This window comes from Pimephales promelas, chromosome 12 (assembly GCF_988280905.1).
Source record: "Pimephales promelas chromosome 12, fPimPro1.hap1.1, whole genome shotgun sequence".
Lineage (NCBI taxonomy): Eukaryota > Metazoa > Chordata > Actinopteri > Cypriniformes > Leuciscidae > Pimephales > Pimephales promelas.
In genome coordinates this window covers 24632242-24657898 of record NC_142780.1, presented here as the reverse complement: position 1 = coordinate 24657898, position 25657 = coordinate 24632242, and the positions used below count along the sequence as shown (strand labels likewise).

General features: G+C 36.6%; 3 protein-coding genes and 1 long non-coding RNA gene across 6 annotated transcripts; 2 read left to right on the top strand and 2 right to left on the bottom strand.

The window, feature by feature from the left end:
• Nucleotides 1-381: 381 nt before the first annotated feature.
• tmc4 (transmembrane channel-like 4) lies at nucleotides 382-11130 on the bottom strand. Of its 2 annotated transcripts, none has more exons than XM_039680123.2 (16): nucleotides 10942-11130; nucleotides 7552-7729; nucleotides 7226-7368; nucleotides 6854-7015; nucleotides 6455-6540; nucleotides 5372-5517; nucleotides 5126-5273; nucleotides 4539-4697; nucleotides 3807-3961; nucleotides 3379-3505; nucleotides 2700-2797; nucleotides 2404-2587; nucleotides 2191-2321; nucleotides 1953-2108; nucleotides 1686-1764; nucleotides 382-1107 (listed from the first exon to the last, which is right to left on the bottom strand). In XM_039680123.2, exons 1-16 carry the CDS (start codon nucleotides 10982-10984, stop codon nucleotides 949-951), a joined length of 2154 nt encoding a protein of 717 aa, XP_039536057.2. In that variant the 5' UTR covers nucleotides 10985-11130; the 3' UTR covers nucleotides 382-948. The 2 variants fall into 2 exon arrangements, with proteins under 2 accessions (XP_039536057.2, XP_088973930.1); XM_089117804.1 differs by lacking the exon at nucleotides 10942-11130 and adding an exon at nucleotides 8209-8392.
• Nucleotides 11131-12418: 1288 nt separating this feature from the next.
• On the top strand, nucleotides 12419-13278 carry LOC148977025 (uncharacterized). Its single transcript, XR_016145755.1, has 2 exons — nucleotides 12419-12623; nucleotides 13056-13278. It is a non-coding gene; the product is annotated as an uncharacterized LOC148977025 (long non-coding RNA).
• Nucleotides 13279-13388: 110 nt separating this feature from the next.
• mboat7 (membrane bound O-acyltransferase domain containing 7) lies at nucleotides 13389-18739 on the bottom strand. The gene is made up of 9 exons (XM_039680139.2): nucleotides 18591-18739; nucleotides 18071-18150; nucleotides 17603-17732; nucleotides 17395-17521; nucleotides 17154-17310; nucleotides 16538-16733; nucleotides 16257-16409; nucleotides 14372-14548; nucleotides 13389-14268 (listed from the first exon to the last, which is right to left on the bottom strand). The coding sequence occupies exons 2-9, from the start codon at nucleotides 18144-18146 to the stop codon at nucleotides 13881-13883; spliced, it is 1404 nt and encodes a 467-aa protein (XP_039536073.1). The 5' UTR covers nucleotides 18147-18150; nucleotides 18591-18739; the 3' UTR covers nucleotides 13389-13880.
• A 1083-nt stretch (nucleotides 18740-19822) lies between these two features.
• LOC120484754 (glutathione S-transferase kappa 1) lies at nucleotides 19823-24192 on the top strand. 2 transcript variants are annotated; one of them, XM_039680176.2, is made up of 8 exons: nucleotides 19823-20045; nucleotides 20146-20217; nucleotides 20315-20396; nucleotides 22778-22906; nucleotides 23139-23284; nucleotides 23621-23737; nucleotides 23824-23917; nucleotides 24084-24192. In XM_039680176.2, exons 2-8 carry the CDS (start codon nucleotides 20146-20148, stop codon nucleotides 24131-24133), a joined length of 690 nt encoding a protein of 229 aa, XP_039536110.1. In that variant the 5' UTR covers nucleotides 19823-20045; the 3' UTR covers nucleotides 24134-24192. The 2 variants fall into 2 exon arrangements, with proteins under 2 accessions (XP_039536110.1, XP_039536109.1); XM_039680175.2 differs by having other exon boundaries at nucleotides 19824-20063.
• The last annotated feature ends 1465 nt before the right edge of the window (nucleotides 24193-25657 follow it).

The following is a 25657-nucleotide window of genomic DNA, read 5'->3' as shown; positions in this document are numbered from 1 at the left end:
GCCTTTTGTTTAGCATGAAATACTTTCTCATGTGAGGAATATCTTTGTAGTCATCATAATACTCAGCATTGTATACTGATTGTGTATTTACAATTTTTGAAAATGTTTTCATTTTTGTGATGTTTTCATTTTTTTAAAGAATGGTATACTCATCCAAATTAACAAAGACTTGAGTAAAAAATAATTAGGATTTTATGCTTAAGGAGGTACAGCATAACAAAGCCCAGGACATCAGAGTACATTATCCATCACAAAAGTTTGATTGGCAAAACACGTAAGGCTTTTAACACAAAGTAAGAAATGTGTGCAATGACTCTTGCATGTATACACTACTGTTCAAATGTATGGGTTGTTAATATTATAAAATGTTTTTGAATGAAGTCTCTTAAGCTCACCAAGACTTTATAATTTGATCATAGTAAAACAGTAATAATTACTCATCAAAAAAACACAATATTTATTTTACAGTTAAAGTTAAAATATATCTCTGTTCTACTATATTTTGAAATGTAATTTATTCCTGTGATGACAAAATGTGATGTCACATTAAGTGTCACATGATTCTACAGAAATCATTCTAATGTGCTGATTTGGTGCTTAAGAAGCACCATTTCTTATTATTATTGAAAACAGTTGTGCTTTGTAATATTTTTTTTACAAACCATGAACTTTTTTTATATTTTATTTGATTCTTTGATAAATAGAAAGTTGAAAAGAACAGCATTTATTTAGAACAGAAATATTTTGTAACATTATTAATGTCTGTCACTTTTATCCAATTTAATGCATCCTATTGCTGAATAAAAGTATTAATTTATTTTCAAAATATATTACTAACCCCAAACTTTTTAACGGTAGTAATAGTATCATTGGATGTGTAAAACAATGGAGTGCACAATTTTTTTTTTTTTAGAATTCCAGCATAGACTGCACTTTATCAACAAAGTCTTAATATGGCCTTGGATCTTCATCGCGGTCAAATGCATAATTGTCATGTTGATTCCACCGTGTTGCTGTGTCAGTCTCTCTCTGGGGCTGATGTGGTTCACGCAATCTGGCATTCAGCTCTTCAATTTGTCGGACCAGGAATTGCTTGTCATGCTGTTCCTGTTACACCCAGATAAATACAGATTAAAAAAGGGATTAATAATGGTTCCAGTCAGAGGTTAAATTGGAAAGAAGAAAGTCTTAGTTTAGTGTCATCACTCCCCTTATTTTAAATGTTATGTTATTTTATCGTGGCTTTCAGTGTTATTTATATTCTATCCAGACCAGACCTCAAACACTTTTTTCTTAAAGATATACCAATGGAATTTGTTGTAAATAAATATTATTGTATAATACAATGACACAAAATTACACAATTTAAATTATTACATGGCTTGGTTGAATTCTAATGTGGAATGCGGCCTGTTATTTCTTTATAACAGATCGCTGCAAAGTATAACACACCGTTGCCATGAAAAACAGATTGTTGCCATGGACATGGACCAAATTATTGATTTATTTTGTAGGTAGCCATGTAATAAGCGGGTTAATGTAGAGCGGGGCGGTTGTTATAGCGAATACAACCCCTTCACGATAATCAGCATGTCAGGGTTGTATTCGCAATAACAACCACCTCGCTCTTGACCCTTACATAACCATTCAAGTCTGTGGATTTGGATTAATAACCAAGCACTTACCAGCTTACACTGAGATTTCAGGAGTGCTACACTTTTCCCATGGACAGATGTTAAAGCGCTTACGTAGCACAGGAGCACACTGTGTATTAAATGTCAAATACATGTTTTTATCACATTTTCATCAACAATTATATCATAATCAGTCCTATCTTTATTTATTTATCAATCTAAATCAATGATTTAGTAAACTGATAGAATGCATGTTGAGTAAAGTTTTACATTAAACCATAAGAAATTGTGAATTGACCCTTGGCTGTTTATACTGACCAGGAGAAGATGAAGAGTGGGATAGAGAATTTCTGGGAGCCGATATAAAACAGGAATTCTGCACTGGTGCTGTTTAGCATTTCGGCAGCTCGTGGTACAACCTCCCACATTGTTGGGTAAAGGCGGAAAGGCCCACAGCCATAAGATGGATGGATCCTACCAACAACAACAAAAAATGCATGACATACATGATCATACCTGAATATACTCTTTATGGAGAGTGGCAGGTCTCACTCACTTAGTCACACTGTAAAGGAGAACCATGGTGGCCAACATCCATCCAAAGAGCAGAACCAAAAGGAAGAAGAAGTTGGAGGTGGTGGACCGGAAGTTTCTTGTTGCTGGTTGACAGTTCTGGAAGAGAGTTGTCTGATACAAGCAAACATGGAGAAAATTAGGGATTTCAATCAGTTGCATGTACGTGTCTGAGAAGGTTGTCATGCCATGGTACCTTTTTGCAGTAATAAAAGAGGAGGAATTTGATGGTGTTGATGAATGGCAGCAATGGACAGAAAAGAGCTCCGGTCCAAACCACTGTTTGACTGTAAACTAGAGCAAGAACATTTGGGGCAACCAGAAACTCTTGCCGTCCCACCCACTGAGTTAGTTTGCATGAGCAATGATCCACCACAATCCTGAACATGGCAAAAATAAGTTAAAAGATATATTAAGATATATATATATATATATATATATATATATTTTTTTTTTTAATAGAAATATATGACCTAACACACACAAACAGACCTCCGTGGGAATTCTACCAGGATCAGTGTAGCAACGGTAATCAGGAAGTCAAAAAGAGTCAGTTTATACATTTCCTGTCCAACCCGTGTCTCCCAGCACTGTGGTTGTGAAAGAGGGATTTGAAGTAAAAAAAAGAAAAGAAAAGGAAATTATATATTTGGGAATTAAACAGACATTGATTAGAACTTATACTATTCTGTTCAAAAGTTTGGTCTCAGTAAGATTTTGAAACAATTAATTGTATCAATTTAAGACTTACAAAATAGGCTATTTCAATTTCAAATAAATGCTGTTCTTTTAAAATTTCCATTAATTGAAAATCCTAAAGAAAGATACATCACAGTTTACACAAAAATATTAGGCAGCACAACTGTTTTTAACATTGATAATAATAATAATAAATGTTTCTTGAGCACAAAATTAGCAAATTAGCAAATGACACTGAAGGCTGATGCTGAAAATTCAGCTTCGTCATCACAGGAATAACAGCCCATTCTCATCCCAAGGCATCATCTAACTGACACCTTGGGAAGCATTTTGACCATGCTTCAATATCTGATGAATAAATTACATTACACTTTTTTATTTATTTTTTCAAAAACATTTAAAAATCTTACTGACCCCAAATTTTGGAACATTAGTGTATTTGACAAATTATGAATGAGCGCATGTTGTTTACCTTATATTCGTTGTAATAATAATGGCAGGTTATACAGTTGTCATTATCATTATCTCCCTTACAGGTAATCTCTTCCCACAGCGTGTGCAGCAAAACACCCAAACTCACCAAACGCAAGAAGACTGCCCTACAATGACAAATAGAGAGAATGAGTATAAGTGAGCAAGCAGAATGAGTTTCTAAAATAACAATGACAAAGATCACATCAAAGAGAGCAGTGGTTGAACAAACAATGTGAGTATTTAGCGAAAACGATGGTGCTTCCTTTCAAATGATTCATTTTGAAAGCTATTAAATGAACAAAAGAAACTGCAGGCTAACATCTCCCAATGAGGTTTTAACCAAGGCTAAACAAGGACATCTTGTTAATTTACATCTCTCTTCATTTTCCGCTCTTTGTTTGGTGTGGGTGCGAGAATTGATCTAACCGTAGCAAGGCCAGGATGACCGTGGTACTGGGAGAATACTTCTCCAGTAATGCAATCTTGTCACACAATAAAGGCACCACAAAATTGCTAGCTGTTATGACTATGGAGGGTAAGTATTGCAACAGCAGCCCCTTAAAGCCTGTTGTTTTCATACGCTGAAAGAGAAAGAGATTTAATCACTTCATTGTCAAAAAAAAGCCCATAAAGGTAATTAGAACCTCAGCCAAATAAATACAATGACACAATGACATTGATTTTTATAATCTTACTTGTAAATCATCTTAAAACATCCTCTAAGGAAAAAAAACAGACCTCCGCTGCGTCCGAAATCACATGCTGTATAGTAGGTGCTACACTTGGTTTGAAACTTATATGTGGCCATTAAAAAAGCACATTCTATAGTATTAATGTGTGAGGTATGAATGAAATTCCTATGGTGTTAGTTGCACCGCTTTTTAAAACTCCTCTCCTGTGGCCTCATGGGACAGTAAAGTGTCCACCGAACGCTCATTTCAGAACCTCTACGGAAATAGTAGGTCATCCATTCAAGTACTGTTTTTCGAATACTATTTATTCAGACATATATGTCTGTTGGCATACAGGTTTTCACATTCTACAGTAGGGAAGAATTTGATTTCATACACAGCACTAGACAAATTCCTTTCCACATGAGTTTTAATGTGACTGTTTAGGTTTAGTTACTGTTTTTGGTCTTTTTTAACTTCAGCTAACCTGGCTGAACTGTGTAGCCTCAGCAATGCCATAGAAAGTTGCACCGATGAGAATTAAGACAACTATGTTGAGGAAAACACGGAGCACGTAGAGAGAAACTGTTTGGCCCAAAGTCAGGGAGTCAGCCTTTTTTTTTAGTCTTTCCTCTTCTAGATCCACCTGAGGGAAAGAGACACAGTGAGAAAGATAAATATATACATACTGTATATATATGAAGAGTTCAGATGCAAAAGCCTCTAAATGCCATTTGAAATTTTCTTCTTTAATGATGATTTTTATCAAACTTGTATATTTAAGTTCAGTAATTTCACTTTATCATTGCCATTTAAGTGAAATTACTGAACTTAAATATACGTTTGATAAAAATCATCATTAAAGAAGAAAATTTCAAATGGCATTTAGAGGCTTTTGCATCTGAACTCTTCATATATATATATATATATATATATATGTGTGTGTGTTGTCAAGATAATAATAAACATAATTATGTACTAGCAGTTTCCTTTTAATGATTCCATCTCCAAAAGGAACCAGCTCCTACACAATACCTGAAGGTATTTAATTTAAAACTTGTTTTCCAAACAGACCTGTAACCGGTAGCGAAAATTGCTCTGTTTAAGTTTTGTTGTACGGTCTCCTTGGAGACCGTGATCCCATCCTGTAAACACCAGCGTACTGTAACCCCCTGCTGCTCCTCCACCCGTCACAACGGCAACACGTGCCGTGCTGCCCATTCTATTGGTCAATCAAGGATGTCGACTTAATACTTGTTCTTTGAGCAATGTTCTTTTAATGTGCTGGTAGAAAATTCTGAAAAAGCTGACAAAACTCACCTAATAATCATACAAATGAAGCAGAAGAGGAAGTAGAACGCTGCCGTCAATAAATACGCAAGAGGGATGTTGTAAGAGAAGCCTTTACTCTCAACCATTGAATTATTATAGTAGCCATAAAACAGGTGTGAATACTCCATAAATCCCTGAAGGAAGACAAGACAGTGATGAGTTAAGATCATTTAGAACATATTCACAATAAAAATAAGATGTGACAGACTGATATTTAATACAAAATTTAAAATGTATTACAATAGAAAAAATATACTTTAGGGCCCGGTTTCACAGACAGGGTTTAGATCAATTAGGACATTTGATTACACTTTATTTGGATAGTCACTTTAGACATTCTATTAATTATAAGTAACCTTTCAACTACGTGTCAACTAACTCTCAATAGAGTATTAGTATATTATAGTAGACTGTCAGTAGACTGTTAGGTTATGGTTAGGTGTTAGGCTTTGAGTTGGGAAAATAAGTTTACTTGTAGTCGTAGTCTTTTGGGGGACCAACAAAATAAAGTGTTAGCAGACATTAAGCTGACAGTCTACTAATACTCTAATGACAGTTAGTTGACATGTAGTTGAAAAGTTACTTATAGTTAGTAGAATGTCTAAAGTGGACTAACGAAATAAAGTGTTACAGTGTAGAAAAAACATTACTGGTGTGCATCTTGAGACAAAACAATGGCACTGACATATTTTAAGATATATTACTGCAAGTTGCTTTCAGTTAAAACGTGTTATAATGCTCATTTCACAAGGTGTTGAATAAATCTCCGATGCCCCCAGGGTGTGTATGTGAAGTGTTAGCTCAAAATACCCCACAAATATTTGTTAAAATTGTCACTTTTTGAGGGTGAGCAAAAATGCACTGTTTTTGTGTCTGTCCCTTTAAATGCGGCACAGAGGGTGAAGCCACAATGACTTGTGTCCTTTTTTACCTCACACAGCACAGACATGCAAAAAAAAAACATTAACTAAAGTTGGAAAAGTGAAATCATAATCAACAACCCCTTTAAGCTATGTCTATGAAACCGGGGGTAAATGTATTTAGAAATGTAATCATTAAGTGCGGCCATACAGTTCCTGAGATGAGGTCCAGAAAGTATGTGATGAACACCATCAGTGTATCAGGTTTTGGATCATACTGCAAGCATATTTCCACACCTGTTTTAAAAAAATAATAATTAAAAATTTGACTGCAGATTTTTTTTTTTTAAGTCTTCCAGGACTTTGAGATCTCATCATGCACATTCGGTGAAGAAAGGTATTGGGGTTGGGTACCCAAAAACCATTCTTCCAGCGGGATAGGGTAGACTGTGAAGGTACTATTGCTAAACATGTTGTCAGGGTCTTGCAGCTTTACCAGATATTATAAAGGGTCTCAGTCCAGAGAAAGAGGATTGTGTTATCCAGTTACCAGCTAGAATGTTCTCATTCTGAAGCATAGAAATTAGTTTTTTATACCAGAGAGACCTACCAGTTAGATTGACTGTAGGGATGGTGGAGTTGAAGTTCAGAGAGTGAAACACAATGCTGGGAATGAGAACAAATCCTGCAATTAACAAGGAGGACAGGAAGTTGAGAATCACAAGAAATCTCAGGAACAGGAAGTAGGATTGGACTCCTCCACCAAAGTGACCTACAGAAAACAAGTGGATAAAATAAAGGGGAAAAAATGAATGAATACATTTTTTATTTTTGATTACAAAGTTTCTTTCATCTCCAATAGGCTTTTATATTATCTTGTTATTGGTGTATTTTCATAGATGACCAGTTGATTTACTTCCTATAAATGTTCTGATGAAAGCAGAATGTCTATTTTATATTTTTATGATTTTTTTTATTTCACCTCCTATCCTTTGGATTCCCCTTTTCCACAGAACAAAATAGCTGAGAACATATTTGGCAACCTCACAGAAACGGCGAAATATCTTTGACTGTTTGATATTCCAAGAGCTAGAAACAACTGGAATTCTCATCTGTTGCACCTGCCTAGAATAAAGTGAGAGAGAAACAAGCCCTATTACGATTTAACTTTTTGAAACTAACAGTTTCAATTGATAATTCTGTTTGAAACTTGTGGGAGCTAGTGTTAAGCGTACAGCTGAAATTTTGGTGATGTAAAAATGTAATTTGTTGACCCTGGTACATGTAATTTTGATAATGCATTTATACCATACTGCTCTCTTCAGGCCCATGTTCAGCGGCAGCTCGCGGAGATTTCGAGGTTCATTAGTGTCTTCAGCATCTTCAGGGGGGGAGGCCCAATCAAACTGAACCGCACTGGTGGTCTCTTCGCCTGGAAATGTCCGTAACCTCAATGAATGCTGGGAACCATAAGGACTAGGGTAGTCTTTTGGTGTTCAGAGAAAACAGATGTATTTAGTGCAAAAACAATTACAAAAGTTGGTCAATTATATATGGCAAGTAAGCTATAATACTGAAGTTTAACTGTACTATGAGACATTACAGTATAAGGCACAGTAGGAGACTGTGAACAAACTGGAGCAGCATTTTCCCATCAGCTCTGAAAATATTCTATGCACCACATTTCTATATATAGCCATGACCCATATGTCCCTGCCCACTTCTCCTTCTCCTATTTTGTAAAATAACAGACTTTACATCATAGACTTCACACTGAACATGGTTAAAACTAAGGACATACATCATTAGTCATTGTAAAATAAAGAACATAAAAAAGCAACTGTAAAAAGCTAATTAACTGATTAGTTACCTCACCAAATACAATCTAAAAAAGTAGTTAGTAAATATTATGATTATTTACACACACACACACACACACACACACTCTCTCTCTCTCTTGCTCACTTGCTCTAGATTCCGGGAGATTTTAACTAATTTGCGGGCATCAGGGAGCCGGTATCCATATGCGGGAGACTCCCGGAACGTCTGATAGTGAGGGGATTAATTAGTAGACAACAATCCACAAGCACTAAAAAGTCATTTTCTGCCTTTTATCGGCCAAGGACCCAAATTAGAAATTTATAATACTATTCTACTACATATATGACCTACTTTCAATATATATTCATGTCTCCATTGGTAGAATTACCAGTTAATAGTTAATAGTTAATATCCTTTTAGATTAATTCTTAACTAGAAACTAACTGCCAAAGCTAAACCTTGAGTTGACATGTCAGACCAATATTGATCTGTGTTTGGAACAGAGCCAATGTCATCACACTCATCAACAATCAGTTTTCCTACTTTGGCTAAACAACCAAACTTGAGTGCACACTATTGGGAATCTGTATTGCAGATTAGGCGATTAGGCACATTTGTCAGAAGGATACAAGTAGAGTCTATAAATTAATTGTAGCTAAAGACACAAGTCTCACCATGTATGTCAAATCTGAGAATGATGAAATTATCTTTAGACGATGTCAAGTAATGTTTTTTTTTTTAGATGAGACTCTATTTTTGTGCAAACCAAAGAAAATATGAGATATGAACTGAAACATCTAGTTTGTTTTTGTTAACATGTGCTGTTAGGGCAAAATTTCCATACACAAAGTTTTCCTATACAGTGCAAATGTAACAATGAGCAATTTGCATATAAAATGATTTAATTTGTTAAATATTTAATTAATGCATCAGCAATGTATTGTTGTTGAATCCTCTCTTGACCTATTATGATTAAATGGACAATACAATAAACTGTAATTGAGTTCTATTTGTTGAGTATAAAAATAGAATAACCTAGATAAAAGTTTACAGGAAATGTGTTTTGAGAAATAATTTGTCTACACTTTGAATATCAGGAAGTCTATTGCTTAATTCAATTCAAATTTACATCTATAGCACTTTTCCCAATTTGCATGGTTGCAAAGCAGCTTTACATACAGGCTAGAAAGTAGTTACAGAAGTAAACATGTAATTGAAATGGTGAAAGAAATTCATGTAGGCCTACCAGATCAGAATGCACCTACTGCAGTACTATTTTCCTTATGTACTTTAATGGCCAGTTGCACTTTGAAATATGGACCCTTTGGACTGTCCGAATATTATGAATTATTAAACAAATTAGTAAAATTATGGTGGCTCCATGACTTGCGCTTGCGTGACAGCGACCTGGGTTCAAATCCAGTCCGTATAGTATTCCATATGCATCCGTTCCCATTGTCTCACTGATGTTCTCCGAATTTGTGAGAACTGAGGGGTTTCAGTACAAGGCAAATTCTTAAGCTATGCCATATTTATAAAGATTACTTGTATGTCAACACTCTTAAAGTGTACACATATTGAATTTCAATTGTACCTAAATATATTTTAAGTTTATGCTTAGTGAATTCTGCATATTTTGAAAACTTAAATGTAAGTAGGCCTACAGGCCTACTTGGAATATTTCCACTTCTTTTGGACTAAAAAATGCACTTAGTTCATAATTAGTTGTTCCAATTTAAGACTTTGGGCCCTATCTTGCACCCGGCGCAAATGATTTTTTAGACTGACGCATTTCATTCCTATTTTGTACCCACGCAAACCGGCTTTTCCCTCCGCAGACGCACGTCGGTAAATTAGGAAATGAACTTGCTGGGCGGGTCGGCGCAAAAAGGAGGCGTGTTTCAGCGCAAACATTCCCTAGTGCTATTTTTCAGTTCCAGAAAACAGTTCCGCAACTGACCGGAAAAAACTAAAGTCTAAACTTAAGTCAGTGGCGCGTTGTTCATAATGCTATTTTAGGCGCACATGCTTGGCCATAATTTAGCAGGTGCACAACAATACACTTAGATTCTCTCTTCAACGCAGATGTAGCAGTTTTTATTTTTGAAAATCATTGATTAATTTATAACAAAGAAAAATATTAACACTTGAGGGAAACCATTGTGGTATGCATCCATGAAGATGTAGGCCTAGATCTAGTTTACACATTTACCCAAAATTGACGGATCAGACCTGTTTGAACAATTAGCGGCAAGACACATATGTATATAAGGACATCTGACAAATTAGTTTGTTCGTCAAGAACCAGGGAAAAAAACCATCCCCATACAACGTCATTTCTCTGTCTTTCACTGCCCTGACAAGAACGTCAGTCTCCTCGGCTGTAATATGGCGTAAATCCGCCATAACAATAACAATTCGCCAAGCGCACCTGCACAGGGTATGTTGGATGACACTCTGATTGGTTTATTTCATGCCCAAACCACACCTATGAATAATGAAGCTATTTCAGACCAACCAAACTTGCGTCGGGCACAAGTCATTTATCCCACCATAGAATAGCACCAGCGACCTGCCGACAAAGTTACTTTGAGCTTCGCGCGTGATTGCGTTTCAGATCGTTAAAATAGAGCCATTTAAGTCAATAATAGCGTGCCAAATACATTTAGTTATAAAAAAGTACATACGAATAAATTGTGCTTAAGTTAGGCTGTTACTGTTTTTACTGTTTTAGCCTAACGTTACTGTTTTTTGTTTGTTTTTTGTAGGTCTTTCACTCTTTCTTGTACTCGGGAAACTAGCTGCTATAGTAAATTTAACTCTATCCCTTAAGCAACTTACATATTAGCTCTCAGTTACACATAGCTACTCTCTTACCTGGAGTTGGATGGACTTGATTGTTGAAATTTCTCAGCTCCATCAGAAATCAGTTATTATCAACATAAAACAAACACGAAGACCAACACAATCCAAAAATGCAGTTGTCATATGCATATAGCTAGTTTGGCCAATTCCCACTGCGGAGAACACTGTCTGTCTTCAGACACACTGGACTTTGCATCTCATAAAAATAAACTTTGGAAACACTTCCTTGTACTTATTGCCAGCTGAACCAGCTTCACACGCTATGAGACTAACTGTGACAAAGAGACAAAGGCAACTTTGACAGATCCCGTTACCATAATAAGACAATTGTGTTAACTCAGTCCTCAATCAGAAAATTCCGTTTGGACTGCGTAGCAATGACTAAATTGGCTGATTTGACTTATAATTGTAAAATAAAGTTTTAAATATGTTGAAAAATAAGTCTTGTTTTGGGCCTTAAGCATATTCCTGTGGTTTATTTCCCGTTAATTATGTTGTCATGGAGACGAGGGGCATAACCTTTTTTCGCATCAACACCAGCAAATCGCAAATCACTAAACTTACACAACATTACACGGAACCACAAAATAAAACAAAAATTCACTGCAACTTATGAAACATTCACTAAAATGGGCAAAATAATTCCAACTATTGGTATAGCCTTATTTAAGGTTTAATGTCAGTCATTTATTTATTTAGCCTAAAGAAATTATACTTTTATCCAGAACATTAAAAATTGATCAAAAGAGACAGACACAATAGTGCCATAAAACATTTCTAATTTAAATAAGTGCTGTTCTTTTGAATTTTCATTAAAGAATCCTAAAAAATATTTCACAGAAATAAATCACATTTTATATTACAGGTTTTTTTTTTTTTATCAAATACGTTGGTAAGCATAATAAGAGACCCTTTAAAAAAATTGGGCACACCCTTGAAAAGCTTTTACTGTCTATGTATAGGCTATCAGTTAATCTATGATTAATGCAGGAAAGTCTGTTTGAGGGTTTCTGTCTTCCATTGTGTCTCTCTTACGCATGTGGCCACATTCCTTTTGGAGGTCGTAAAATCTCCTTATCAGCCCTAACATGGCACTGTTTCTGCCCTTATTTTCGTTTCATTTGGGGTGTTAGTTTTGGAGTTTCATAAACCTTTGTAATTTTTTTTATAATGTACAGTCAGACACCAGAATGAACGCATTCACAGTAACGTTCATCAGGCAGTAATAGCTACAGTACGTTCAGTTCACGTTCGCCCAAAATATGAACGCGTTCATAAACTATCGTTCATTGAACGTGTTTAGGCACAACACTGACAGTAACACTGCTCTACAAGCAGCGCATTGACAATTCTAAAATATATTCAAGTTTCATTTCAATAATGTTGTTCCTTGAGTATACTAAATGTTTGCTGAAATGTGAGGGGTGTACTCACTTTTGTGAGATACTTTGTATCCAAACACCGAAAATACATCAGGAGAAGGAAGTTTGGCAGGGATAAAAATCACTTATTTTATTGAAAACACTGATTTTTCAAACAAAACCTGAAAGGATATGAGTGGTACATCCAGTGTTAAATATTGCTTAAAAGGTAAACATTAGAAGTAAAATATAGCAGGTAGATATTACAGGAACCAGCATACAATTGGAAATGATCGATACACTAAACACCAGCACTATCCTCCAGTGTACGATGTAACCCCTCACACCCGGGTCCAACTCGACCCACTCCGAGCGGGCCTCGAACCCGGGTCTCCGGCGTGAGAGTCGGACGCTCTAGCAAGGAGGCTAAAGACTGCAGCCTCTAGCGTCTGTTGCTAGAGCGCCTATTGAGATCGGGGAGTGAGGTTTTACTCGCACAGCAACTACTAACTGGCCTCCGTTACACTCACCCCCCTAAACCTCACTCTCATCCGGGTCACGGCACCAATGTAACCCCTCACACCCGGGTCCAACTCGACCCACTCCGAGCGGGCCTCGAACCCGGGTCTCCGGCGTGAGAGTCGGACGCTCTAGCAAGGAGGCTAAAGACTGCAGCCTCTAGCGTCTGTTGCTAGAGCGCCTATTGAGATCGGGGAGTGAGGTTTTACTCGCACAGCAACTACTAACTGGCCTCCGTTACACGAGAACAAAACAAAAATCAGAATATTTTGGAATATTATTGTTTTATATAATAATTACATTTTGTAGGAAAGAATTTACATCTGATCTTTTGAGAAGATCTTTCATACTTACACTCAACCAAGACTTTAATTGCTCTAAGTATTAACATTTTACTTTGTTGATACATGTTTAGCAACACTTAACATTAGGGATCATATGGCATCAAACTAAAGAGCAAATGAACAAACTAACAAAAACATTCACTCCTACTTCATGAAAATGTGAGAAAAAGAAAGTTTCCAAATACTTTCACATTCTTTGTAGAATAATAAAAATAATAGTGATACATACTCAGAATGGATGAAAAACAAGACAGACCAACTTTTAATATCCCATATATACAACTTTGTTATCACAAAGCAAAGGTTGTGTGACCTTACTGACACTATTACAGAGTGTAAATCTCCACAAATTTGCACTCAATGTAGTGATTGGGCTGGGGTCTAACATTCATCGGCGTTGGTGTGTGTGTGTGTGTGTGTGTGTGTGTGTGTGTTTATGGATGGATTCAGTTATAAGTCCTCTGTGTGGTAGCTGAATTCAGGTCCCATGGCCACTGATTAACAGAAAAAATTCTTTATATAAACTATTAATATAAATACAATACTGACCTGGTTAGGATGAATTATGGGTTATCACAAATTACGCTTCTGCCCATGTTGCTTTTTAAAAACAAAATCCGTTAAATGCCAGTTGATGGCTATTACAGTGCATGTTGGGAAATGTTTTTTTTGTGTGTGAGTAAACACACTTAACTCTCCAGTTATCATCACAATCATCACATTTGTTTCACTCAGTCTTCTCCCTTACCACATCCTGTTTCTCTCCTTCAGCTCCTTCCCTCCTATCTCTCTTTTTCCCCCCTTTCATCATTTGTCCTACTCCTATGCAAACAATGGCGATGATATGAATTATGAAGTATATGGAGCTCCAGTAGTTGACTGTGTCGCTGGCCTTCAGGAGCACAAATCCCATGCACATGTAGTCATAAGCCCTCATCTTGAGGAACCAGTGGATCCAGTCAAAGATGTACTGGCCCTTCGGCCCCAGACGTGCTCTGACAGAGGCCTCCATGGCCGATTCTGCCGCGATACACAGTGGGATGGTGAGAAAAGAGAGGTAGTAACCAGCATGGAGGCCATGCCAGTAAGCACTGATTAACATTGTCCATCCAGCCCTGCCACAACGTAAGAAAAAAAGACAAAACAAAGATTATGTAGGTCAATAACAGAGACTTTTCACCACAGTGCATTTGAAAAGTCAAATGTACATGCTCGTACCTGAGAGCATACGCTCTGAAAGGGGCATTGGGGTAGATATAGTGGTGAAGCCACCACTGCACCGTCATGTTCCAGTAGCGCATGCCATGCCGAACCTTGACGCAGAAATCTGTATTATAACAGTCAATGTTCTGGATAGTTTTGAAGTCATACTCCACAGCTGTCTCTGGATCAGGACTGAAACACAACATCATCAACCACATGATTAAACCTCAGATGAGATTGTAATTTCCTGTAAACAAACTTTGCCTTCGTCAAAAAAAGCCACATTTCGCATTTACAGCCTTACAGATGGCATTCTAGCTGTCAATTTTTTAAAGGTAATCTGACGAAATTAAACCCCATGCTTCCAGAAGCATCTCCCACAAGATGGATTGGCTTGATGGACACTTCCTCCGTACCATACGGTCATGCTGGTCCCATAAGAGCTCGATAGGGTGCAGATCCGGAGACTGTGCTGCCCACAGACTGCTTCTTCCCTAAAAAAATCTGGCATAGTTTGGAGGTGTGTCTGTTTTGAGTCATTATCCTGTTGTAGGACGTAATAGGCCCAAATCAAGAGCTGTCCGCAGGGTATGGAATGCATGGCGTTGCAAAATGTAGTGATAGACTTCGTTCTTCAGGGTCTGTTTTACCATACTTAAATGGACAATTTAAGATTATATTAAATCTATTGTCAATGTTCCATTGTACCACCACAAATCACAATCAGACCATCACACTGCCTCCACTATGGTTGACAGATCATCTTGCATCTTTTCCATTGTTCTGCATCTCACAAAAGTACTTCTGCTTGACCCAAAAAACCTGAAACTTGAAATCTCCAGTCTTCCTCTGTCCAGTCTATGCTCTTTTATCCATCCATCTTAATCTTTTCTTTTTATTGACCAGCCTGAGGTATGGCTTTTTGTTTGCTACTCTGCCTAGAAGCCCAGAATCCCAGAGTTGCCTCTTCACTGTTGATGACACTGGTGATAAGAAGGTACTATTTACTGAAGCTGTCATTTGAGAACCTGTGAGGAGTCTGTTTCTAAACTAGAAACAGTCTTGTTTTTAAACAAGACACTCCAAGGTATTTGTCCTCTTGCGCATATGGGCACCAGTGCCTCCCCCTCCTCTTTCTATTCTGGTTAGAAGCAGTCTGTGCTGTTCTATGAAGGAAGTAGTTCAGTATCTAACATTAAATAGCCTTCATTTCTCAGCACAAAAATTGACGCGTTTCCAAAGAACAGTCTTTGTTTCTGGTCATGTTGAGCCTGTAATCAAACCCATAACTCCTGATGCAGACTCAACTAATCTAAAGAAGGCCACTTTTATTGCTTCCTTTATCAGTGAAACAGTTTTCAGCTGTCCAAAAGGGATTTCTAATGATCAATTAGCTTTTTAAAATGATTAACTTGGATTAGCAAACATAACATGAGATTAAAAAAAAGAACTGATGGTTGATTTCTTTAAAAATCAGCTGTTTCCAGCCACAATTATTATTTACAACATTATGTCTGCACTGTATTTGTGTGATCAATTTTAAGCTTTTGTAATGGATAAGCAATGTGTTTAATTGCTTCTGAAAATTCTCCTATTCCAATGTAACATGATTGTCTTGACATGTACAGTTTAATATTGCTTAACTGTAACCCTGCTGACCTCTGATGCTGTACTTTACTGGATCCCGCTTCAAGTCTATTACTGTAATATGTACATTTCTGTTCATGGATAATTAATGTTCTATCATATCCTTTTATAGAACATGCCATGTTTGATGCCCTGATATACCTTATTTATTACTTACTTATTAGATAAAATCCTCAAAGTTCAAGTCATCATATTTACAAGTTGAAGTCAAACTGTAAAAGCACATTAAAAAGCTATCAGGAAATAAAGCTACCTATATTTCACCGTTGGTCCTCCCCCAGGTTTGGACAGTGCCCCCAGGGGATAACAGCCAAGACCTGCGCTGATGCAACCTGCCTCTGCCCCACACCATGCGGAGTAGAAACGCATCCGGAATACAAAGAATATTGCCACCATGTAGAAAAATCTGAAACATAACCACTATGAATCTTTATATGGTAAAAAACTTGTGATAAAGTGTGATTTAAATGTGCCCTTTGGACTTTACTTTTAGATTCAGTCTGGATTGTCCCTTTAATCCAGAAAAAAACGCACCTGTAAAAATAGTTGTGCTCCAGGAATTCTTCAGTACGGACATAGGACAAAGGAAAGACAGAGTTGACAACCATAAAGAGAACTCCGTAAACGGGCACCATCTTCAGCCTCTGCAGGCAGGGCTCTTTACCCGGCAGCGACAGGGGACTGGACTGCTGCAACCAGTCTGCATACGTCTGATAGCGGAAGAAGGGACCTGGGGGACACCGGCAAGAGTGGGTGGGACAAAGAATGGAAAATGAAGGAATGTGAGGAGAGCATGGTAAGAGTCATCAATGGAGACATGGCGTAGATGGGCAAAGATGACATATGATATTGAGATAGAATGAGTATAGGTATGGAATCAAATGCAATAGTGAGCCATATCAATGTGCCACAGGGGATGACAAAATTAAGCATATGGATGGATGTATGGTTTGGGAGGACAAATCATGGTAAAAGAGGAGCAATAATAACACAATCAGTTATAAAAAAAGAAATTGGACTCACACATTACTGAACTAGTAGCAGAGAGAAACAGAGAAAGACAAGTTAGCATACATGCCAAACATACAGCAACGAACGTTTGAACAGACTCAATAGCATTCGAGGAAATTCCAGTCAATATGCAAAATACCTGTCATTATGCCCACATAGCAGTAGCTATATGATATAATTTCATAGAGGGAAGGCTCATGGGAAAGTCCTCCAACAACCTGGGACTTGGTGAAGGTGCTCTTTTCCTTTTTCTTCTCCAAGTAATACATTTGAACCTCATTAGCTAAACTGACCATCTGTGTAATCAAAACAAAACTCATTCAATAATTACATCAAGAAATTAAAACATGAAAAATGTGTCTAATTTTATTGTGTTTTACCTTCAATGTTAAAAGAAGCTGAATGGCATTGGCAAAAGGTGTTGGCTGAGGGAGGCCAAACCAGGTGACCAGACGGAAAAAGAGAAGGTACAGAAACGTCCAACCCAAAGACAGAGCAGGGGCACTTCTAAATAAAAAAAATAAGAGCACAGGGAAATAGCTAGGAATCTAATGTAAAATTCCAGAGAGAGCTACATATCACACTTACCTCCAACTGATCTTTATAATCAGCCATGTTCCTAAAACTGTAAAGAAAGAGTGTAGAGTGTGGATCCCACAGGTAGCAATGGAGATGATCAAACCCAAGAGCAATGCCGCCCCCTGCTTGACTGGAGGGCCTGGTAAATAATGCACACAAAAGTGATCAAGAGTTGTTAAAATCATGATAAAATCACCCCTACCCCCACAATGCTTTAAAGACTGATCTATGGTGTGTTTTAGGTGGGGTCTAAACGTGTTAATTGAGTCTATGTGTTTTTGAAGTGAGACTTCAATTTTATTATTTAATATTGTGTACTTCATACCACAAATCAACATCGGCTCAGCCACTCACACATTCTAAATGAATTGTAAAACAAGATCAACAACAAATTATACCACTTTACCTTTATTCACCCTATTATTAACACATTTTAATATGTGGGCTCTAACTTAAAGAAGACATAGTCAGACTTACTTAGGTAGCGGAAGAGGAATCCTACAGGTATTGATGCACCAAGGATTCCTAGATAGACTAATTCATCTGGTGACATCTTTCTGTTTACACCAATAACAAAGCATTACAATTATCATACTATTTATTATGTTATATTATGTTATTGAACATTAAAATAATGTTTGGGTTAATCAGTTTAGAAAACTCCCAACATTTAGCACGCTATCACATCTTAGACTATCTCATCACTGAGCATATTTAATCTTTTCTTAGATTTAATTAATGATTTTATTGAGCCAAACATTTCCAATTTGTCATGGCAGGAGAAGGCAGGTCTGTAAAAGCATACAGTCACTTCCTGATACTATAGTCATCCAACACTATATAAAAACTATACAAAATAATTTTTAGAAAACTGACATTTGAAAAGTGATTTCAATCATATGGGATGCATCTAGACTGGCCTTACGGAAGCCTTTGGCACAATGAGACTGGATAAACATACCACCTATAATTCTTAAATGACCACAGCAATACTTACAGCAGTGAGGTATGAAGGTGTGCTATCAAATACTAGTTATTCTGATATTGTATTTCCCAAAGTCCCCTTTAACCGCCCAAACACTACCCTGTTCTCTCCATAGACGGGATCTCTCCTCATTCACCACTTCCTACTACCGCATATGTGCCCTGCAAGCGTCGCATTCGAGTTGCCAGATGTTCACAACAATTGCAAGAGCAAAGAACTGTTTTAATATACATTAGAATATCATAAAAAAATGCAGGTTCACAATTTTCTGTACATTTTTGCCATTGAAATTTATGATGTTTACAAATATAAACGTAATTTATTTTTTCTAACATAACATAATGTAATAACTGAAAAAAAATAATAATCTGGCAACCACTTTAACAGACGGGAACCTTCACTTTTGACTGCTAGGGGGCGGAGCATCATGTAGGAGCTCAAGCACTACGGAGACATTTGAAATTCGTTGTTAATAAACTAATTCCATTTACTTAAATTGTAACTGCATTAGTTCAATATCAGCACTGTGCTGTTCTTATATTATGTTATTATAATACAAATATATATAAAAAAATATATAGATAATTGTTTTAAATAGAAACTTTATCGTGGAAAAAAACTGGTGATTAGTTTTTTTAATCAGAAGGCAGAAGCCAGTTATTTTTATTGCATTTACTTTTTACTTCAGCAAGTCTAAAAAAAAAATCTAAATAAATTCTGAAATTTACGTGCTGCTCACGACTCGTAAGATGTCATGGGATAAACGAAGCTTTAAAAGCTTCGAATCAAGTGAACCAATTGCTTCACAAAATGATTCACTATTTCGAAGCGTTCGAAACAACACGCTAGTGTTGGTCGGTGTTGGTCAACCCTGCTGGTCAGAATAGTGGAAATGTAAAAAAAAAATCTATCAAATGCAACGAACTAACCATCTAATAAGATTAAATATCAAGTGTCTTTTATCAATTTTCAAGGCGTTGTTTTGTTTGTTGCATCATGGATTGCTCAACTAATCACATGCCAATAAGAGACTAACTAGTAGTACTACCTTTTAATTATACTAATGTTTAACGTGAACAAATGAATACATCTGATCAGAGATCAGATCACACTTGTTCAATGGTTTACCGCTGGGGTGATCTCTGTAAACTCATAAATCATGCGATTTCATGAGTTAATTTGATTCTTTGTTTGATTCAAACTCCGAACCACTGATTCGAAACATAAGATTCAAAAATGTTTCGAAGCTTCATGAACCAGTATTAAAAGCGAAATCGCCCAACATTACCCCAACACAAGACTGAATGACCTTCACAATTTATACAAATACAATTTGTTGTAGAATTTAAACAATAGTTGCTAGACTGTAGCAGCAAAAGAGCGGTATTCTGCTATACACAGTGGGTCTAACGTTAACGTTATTATTTGTTTGTGTTGAACTTTGACAGTTTATTTTCAAGTACAGCAGTGAGTCTGACGCCAAGGGTAATGAACTACGCATGCATGTAAATGACTTTTGTACTAATACTTTTTAGTGTATGTGATGCAATATCCTTCTTCGTTACAGATGTCCAGTCCCAGAAAAGTCGTCGAGTTGTTTTATGATGTCGTTTCTCCGTATTCCTGGCTGGCATTTGAGGTAACGTTACATGATGTTTTCACCCAACGTTCGTTAATTGAAATCCACGCGGCTTGTTTTCATATGTTTTCATGTTTGTATTATTGTGTGTGTTAAGGTGCTGTGCCGCTATAGAAATGTTTGGAACATCGAACTCAAATTTAAACCGGCATTTTTAGGGGGAGTCATGCAAGGCTCAGGTAGGCTAATAAAGAAATAACATATCCACAATCACAAAATATACAAAAAATCATGACCAGAAAGAGCTTTATTGCCAAGTGTGCTTGCACATACAAAGAATTTACCTTGGCATTGAAGCATTCAGCTAAAAATATAACAAGACACAGCATTTAAAAATAACAAATATAAAAAGTATAAAACATGTATAGAGTAGTTTTATTAAACATTAAGATATGTTTTTAGAAAAGTCTGGGTACTATGTAATTACAACCAGGAGGCTTTTGGATTCAGTCACTATGAACCACAACTATGGGTCAGAGTACAAACTTGCACCTGTCCTGGACAATGATAATAAACTGATCTTTTGATTTGCATGGCTTTCAATGTTCTCTTGATTAATGTTTCTTTTTAAAAACAGACCAGCTGGTGGCACGCCACAATTAAAAAGAAGCCAGAAAGATAGGAAATTAATTGGGGCAGGCGAAGGAAGATGGGCTACGAGTGAGATTGTCAGATGTTCTGAGTGCAGGCATCTCAGCTTTGTTGTCTCGACAAAAGTTTTGGCATCTGGAACTTTGTGATTTGGTGACTTTTAGTAAAGAGAAGACAACTTTTTACCACAACACGTCACATTAACCTTCATACTCTCATGAGAACTTTACCGTCACCTACCTGTGATCATTTGGGCAAATTTTTCGCAACCAAAGAGCCATTAAAAACAATTAGATTCAGTTAAAGTTTTATATAGTTTTAAAGGTGACGCTTTATGTCCCTTTTCACAAGATGTAATATAAATCTATGGTGTCACCAGAACAACCCCAGATAATTTATTATAGCGTGTCAAATTTGCCCCTTTTTGGTTGTGAACAAAAAAGCGCAGTTTTTGTCTGTCCCTTTAAAGGAGAACTCCGGTGCAAAATGAACTTTTGGTCTAATAACACATTGGTATCTAGTCGACCGTTCTCTGAGATTTGTTTTCATGATAATCAAATGTAAAGATTTTTATCTCTAAAAACTGTTTAGCGTATAACGCTAGTGTATGGGGGCATTTAGTAAGTAAAAAGAAATCACTAGTTAATACCACTAACAAGGCTCAAAATAGCCCCACAGTAATGTATGAGTAAGTAATAATGAGGATCCCTACATGCAAAATGAAGCATTGAGAACTAACTTTGTAAGTGTACAGACAGTTTAATAAGCGGCTCATTTTGCACCGGAGTTCTCTTTTAAATGCTACTGCTGCTCCCGGCCTCCCTTTAGAAGACATTTTAAAGAAGATAGATACTCAGGCAATAACAAAACACTTAGGCAATAACTCAGGGAAAGGTTGCAACCTTTAGAATGCACCTAGATGTTTCTCAATGGTTAGTGGATACATTTATGTAGTTTTATGGATTTGCGGACATTCATATTTAACTTTTACACAAGTTTACTCAAGACAGCTGGGACATTGTTTGGTCAAAATACCACAAGGATGTTGTGAACTTTTTTTCTTCTAAAGTGTTTGAAAACTTAGAAGCGAAGACCAGAAGATATGGGTGTATATCTTTTAAGCAGGGTTCTTAATTGCTGTTGCATCGCTGTAGTATTCTCAAGTCTGCTTCGCCCTAAAATCTTACCCAAGTCTGACTAAAGGCAAAATACCTTGTGTTCAAATACCTTACAATGAGGAGGGGTTACATAGAGGTGGAGACACTCAGAAACAAAGCATGTAAAAGAAGTATACAGGTTTGACTGAGAGTGATACCAATCCTAATCCAATCAGCATAACTATTCAAACTGAGCCAGGGGCTCCCAAAACCATTAAAGATAAAGATTCTCAGTAATCTGATTCATTTAACTTACAATAGAGAGACCAGAACTGGCAGAATCTCTTTCTCATTTATACCTTAAATGCTAAATTCAGTCTACTAGACTTTCTCAGTTTATATACTATTGTACTTGAACCTACATTAAATATTTAATACATTTGTGATGCTAAACCTGAGCGAGAAATGCTTCGCTCAAACTTTTACACTACTGTTGTCACTTGTGAAAACCAAATGACGGTGCTGTGGGTGGAAACGTGCAGATTAAGGGGCGGTAATATTATAACAAGATACCCTTCCTACGTCAGATGGGGAGAGAAATCTGATCGGCTTATTTTTTGACATGCTTGAACTTGAAGAGAAAGGCTTACCATATCAAAGTTACTGTGTTGTCACTTTTCACATTTTCTGGGTTGTAGATGCACTGGGGACCCGATTATAGCACTTCAACATGGAAAAAGTCAGATTCTCATGATATGTCCTCTTTCAAACATATTATGATGTATATTTTTCTAAATGAATGTTGATGGACGTATGTGATGTACTTTTATAGATGACAAGATAATAGATGATCAAGTTTCTTCTATTTCTAGGTAACCGCCCCCCTGCAATGATCCCTAATAAGTTTTATTACATGAACACCGATCTGAAACGGCTGTCTGAGTACTTTGTGCTCCCTTTGAATCAACCTTCAAATCCTGTTGAGGTGATGTTTGAGAAAGGTATTCAAATTGCTGTTTATTTACGATGACACTGATGACTACATATACAGTGCAAGCCATACTTGTAGATTTCTTTGTCTCATAGAAAAAAAGGATGTTGGATTGTTTCTAAAGTATTTTTTGCTTACTTAAGGTCGGATTTATTTTACAATCTAAAAAATCTTGTGTTTTTAGGTAAATCCTTTCTGTCAAAGTCTCTTTATTTTTTCTTGTCCTCTATCTTTCCATGTAGGTTCTTTGAATGCGATGCGTTTTGTGACAGCTGTAGCAGAAAAGAACAAAGAGGGAGACGTGCTGGTGGAGAAGGTGTCCAGAGAGCTGTGGAAAAGAATTTGGAGCACTGATCAGGACATTACCCAGCCTGCCTCATTCATTGAGGTATCAAATACCCTAGATTAGCACTTTTTAAAGTCTGCATGAAACGGAAGTTGGGATAGACTTTTCTACCCAATTACTGTATGTATATCAGAATGTAGGCCGTGATTTGATTTTGTCTTTTGGTACCAGTAATTGATTGGATTTTAGGAAGTTGGGCATTGATAACTTAATGGAGGCAGATCTGAATGCCAATTTTCAGTTAGTAAATTGACATGTTAATCTTCTATTACTTCATAAAACTATATACATTTAACCATTTGATATCATCCATTGTACTTCACCTCTGACTTTGACTTCAGTGTGTTCACTAATGTCTTGTCTTTCTGTTTTGCACAGGCGGGATTAAATGCAGGTCTCTCAGCCAATGAGGTGGAGGAAATTCTGACCCTTGCCAAATCTCAGCCAATCAAAGACAAGCTGAAGAGTGCCACACAGGAAGCACTGGAGCATAGAGTCAGTGGCTTTTACTTGTGTCTTTGGACCCTTTGTCTTTCTAACTAAAATGTTTCTTGCAGTGATTTTCCCTTCTGTTTTTGCAGTGTTTTGGTTTTCCGTGCATTGTGTGTCATGTGAATGGAAAGGCTGAGGTCTTCTTTGGCTCGGACAGATTTGAGCTCATGGCTCATTGCATCGGTAACTTTGGATTTCTACTTCTTTTATTAGATAGGATAATGGTTATATTTATCTTACCCAGTTTACTTGGTGGTTTATTGCACTTTATCATGTAAACCATAAATTCTGAAGTAATCTTGGGATATTACATTTTTGTCAAATCACTTTCTTTCTTTTTGTGATCCAGGGGAGAAGTGGATGGGGCCTCAGCCTCTCAAACCCACAGCCAAAATGTGATCTCTACTCCTCCATACATATTTCAACAACTTCTAAATAAACATTTAATTTGATGTAAATTCACTTTTTTTATTCATCAGCAAATGTAAACACACAAAATAATAAAGGAAAGCCATGGAGACAGAAATAAGATTTATGTCTACATGCTTATCAAGGCTGCATTTATTTGATCAAAATTACAGTTAAAACAGTAACAATGTGAAATGTTATTATAAGTTAAAATGAATGTTTTCTATTTTAAAATGTAATTTATTCCTGTGATGGCAAAGCTGTATTTCAGTTAAAATGGGTAATATACTATCGAACATTGTTGATACTAACTAACTCCAGGCTAGTAGGTGGCAGAAAAGCACAATAAACTAGTCTGACAACCGCTATTAAACAGAATCAGAAGAAGAAAGCGAAGAGGGAGAAAGGGTCACTAACGCTAGCTAAGGGAAAGTTGATGACATGCATTTAAATACAATTTTCCAGTTTTCAAGTATAAACACCATAACCAAATGCAGCTGGTAAAAAGTCGCAGCACATCAGCCATGGTTCTCAACTCTTATGAACATCAGATTCAAGGACACCCTCAAATTTCATATCAAGCAACTATCAAAATCACAGCAAATATTTAATATGTAATAACTTTTTTAATGCATAGTATCTTATTCATAATGCTTACACTTTTTAAGGCCTGAAAATGTCTTAAAATATGAAATTTCTGATTAGGAGGAAATTCCTTTTCCGACTCGTCATCTTTTTTTTTTTTTTTTTAAAAAGACGAGCGTTCATGCTTGGTTGCCAGATTTAAATAATTAAATACCCAGTCAGAGAGAGCTTTTCTGTTAAAAGAACACGTTTTCTACCCGGTCTTGTCAATAGTAGCTGGCAACCATGCTCGCGCGCCCTACACTGCTGAAGAAGCGCGGATGATCTGAAAACACAGAAAAGTAGCTGGAGTTCAGTGATCTTCATTTGAGATTATCTACTTTCAGTTGGTCTTTATATCACGAGCTGTTTGTGCGACTAATTCTGCGATCAATGCAGGCTGATATCCAGCAGTGTTTTTAATGTTGATCATATTATTGCATATTATTGCTGTTTTGCAACGAAAGCCACTGCAGAACTGCAGCACACAGCGGTGATTCGAATTCGTGAGATTCAATGACCCGTTCATAAATACAGCCACGTGCTTTGTTAACATGTTTGTTACTAATGAATGAATGAATGACTCGATGACGGATGACTCAGTCATAAAGACAGTGACTTACCGCCACCTACTGGTGACTTTAATTTAATATTTAAAAGTATCACCTCGTTTTTACCATCATTGGATATTTATTGAACATTGTTTTATTTAAAACATTATTTATTTTATTAAATTATTTATAAAGGTAAATAAAATTACCTGGAAAAAATCGATTAAAAGGGGCAGATATTGTCCGTAAATGGAAAAGGTGTGACTGCAGTCTAAGTGCAAGAGGGGTTACGGTATTTAAAAAAAAAATGGAGAACACAGGGATATGTAGAATTGCACAA

Coding starts and splice junctions, on each gene's coding strand:
- tmc4 (XM_039680123.2), bottom strand. CDS start 10,984: ATGGAGCTGAGAAATTTCAACAATCAAGTCCATCCAACTCCAG. Junction 4,698..5,125: donor ATTTTCGCTACCGGTTACAG/GTCTGTTTGGAA, acceptor TCTTTCCCTCAG/GTGGATCTAGAAGAGGAAAG. Junction 3,506..3,806: donor GTCATCCTGGCCTTGCTACG/GTTAGATCAATT, acceptor TTGTCATTGTAG/GGCAGTCTTCTTGCGTTTGG.
- LOC120484754 (XM_039680176.2), top strand. CDS start 20,146: ATGTCCAGTCCCAGAAAAGTCGTCGAGTTGTTTTATGATGTCGTTTCT. Junction 20,218..20,314: donor ATTCCTGGCTGGCATTTGAG/GTAACGTTACAT, acceptor GTGTGTGTTAAG/GTGCTGTGCCGCTATAGAAA. Junction 23,918..24,083: donor GCTCATGGCTCATTGCATCG/GTAACTTTGGAT, acceptor TTTGTGATCCAG/GGGAGAAGTGGATGGGGCCT.
- mboat7 (XM_039680139.2), bottom strand. CDS start 18,146: ATGTCACCAGATGAATTAGTCTATCTAGGAATCCTTGGTGCATCAATA. Junction 17,522..17,602: donor ATTATAAAGATCAGTTGGAG/GTAAGTGTGATA, acceptor TTTTTTATTTAG/AAGTGCCCCTGCTCTGTCTT. Junction 17,311..17,394: donor AGCTTCTTTTAACATTGAAG/GTAAAACACAAT, acceptor TTGATTACACAG/ATGGTCAGTTTAGCTAATGA.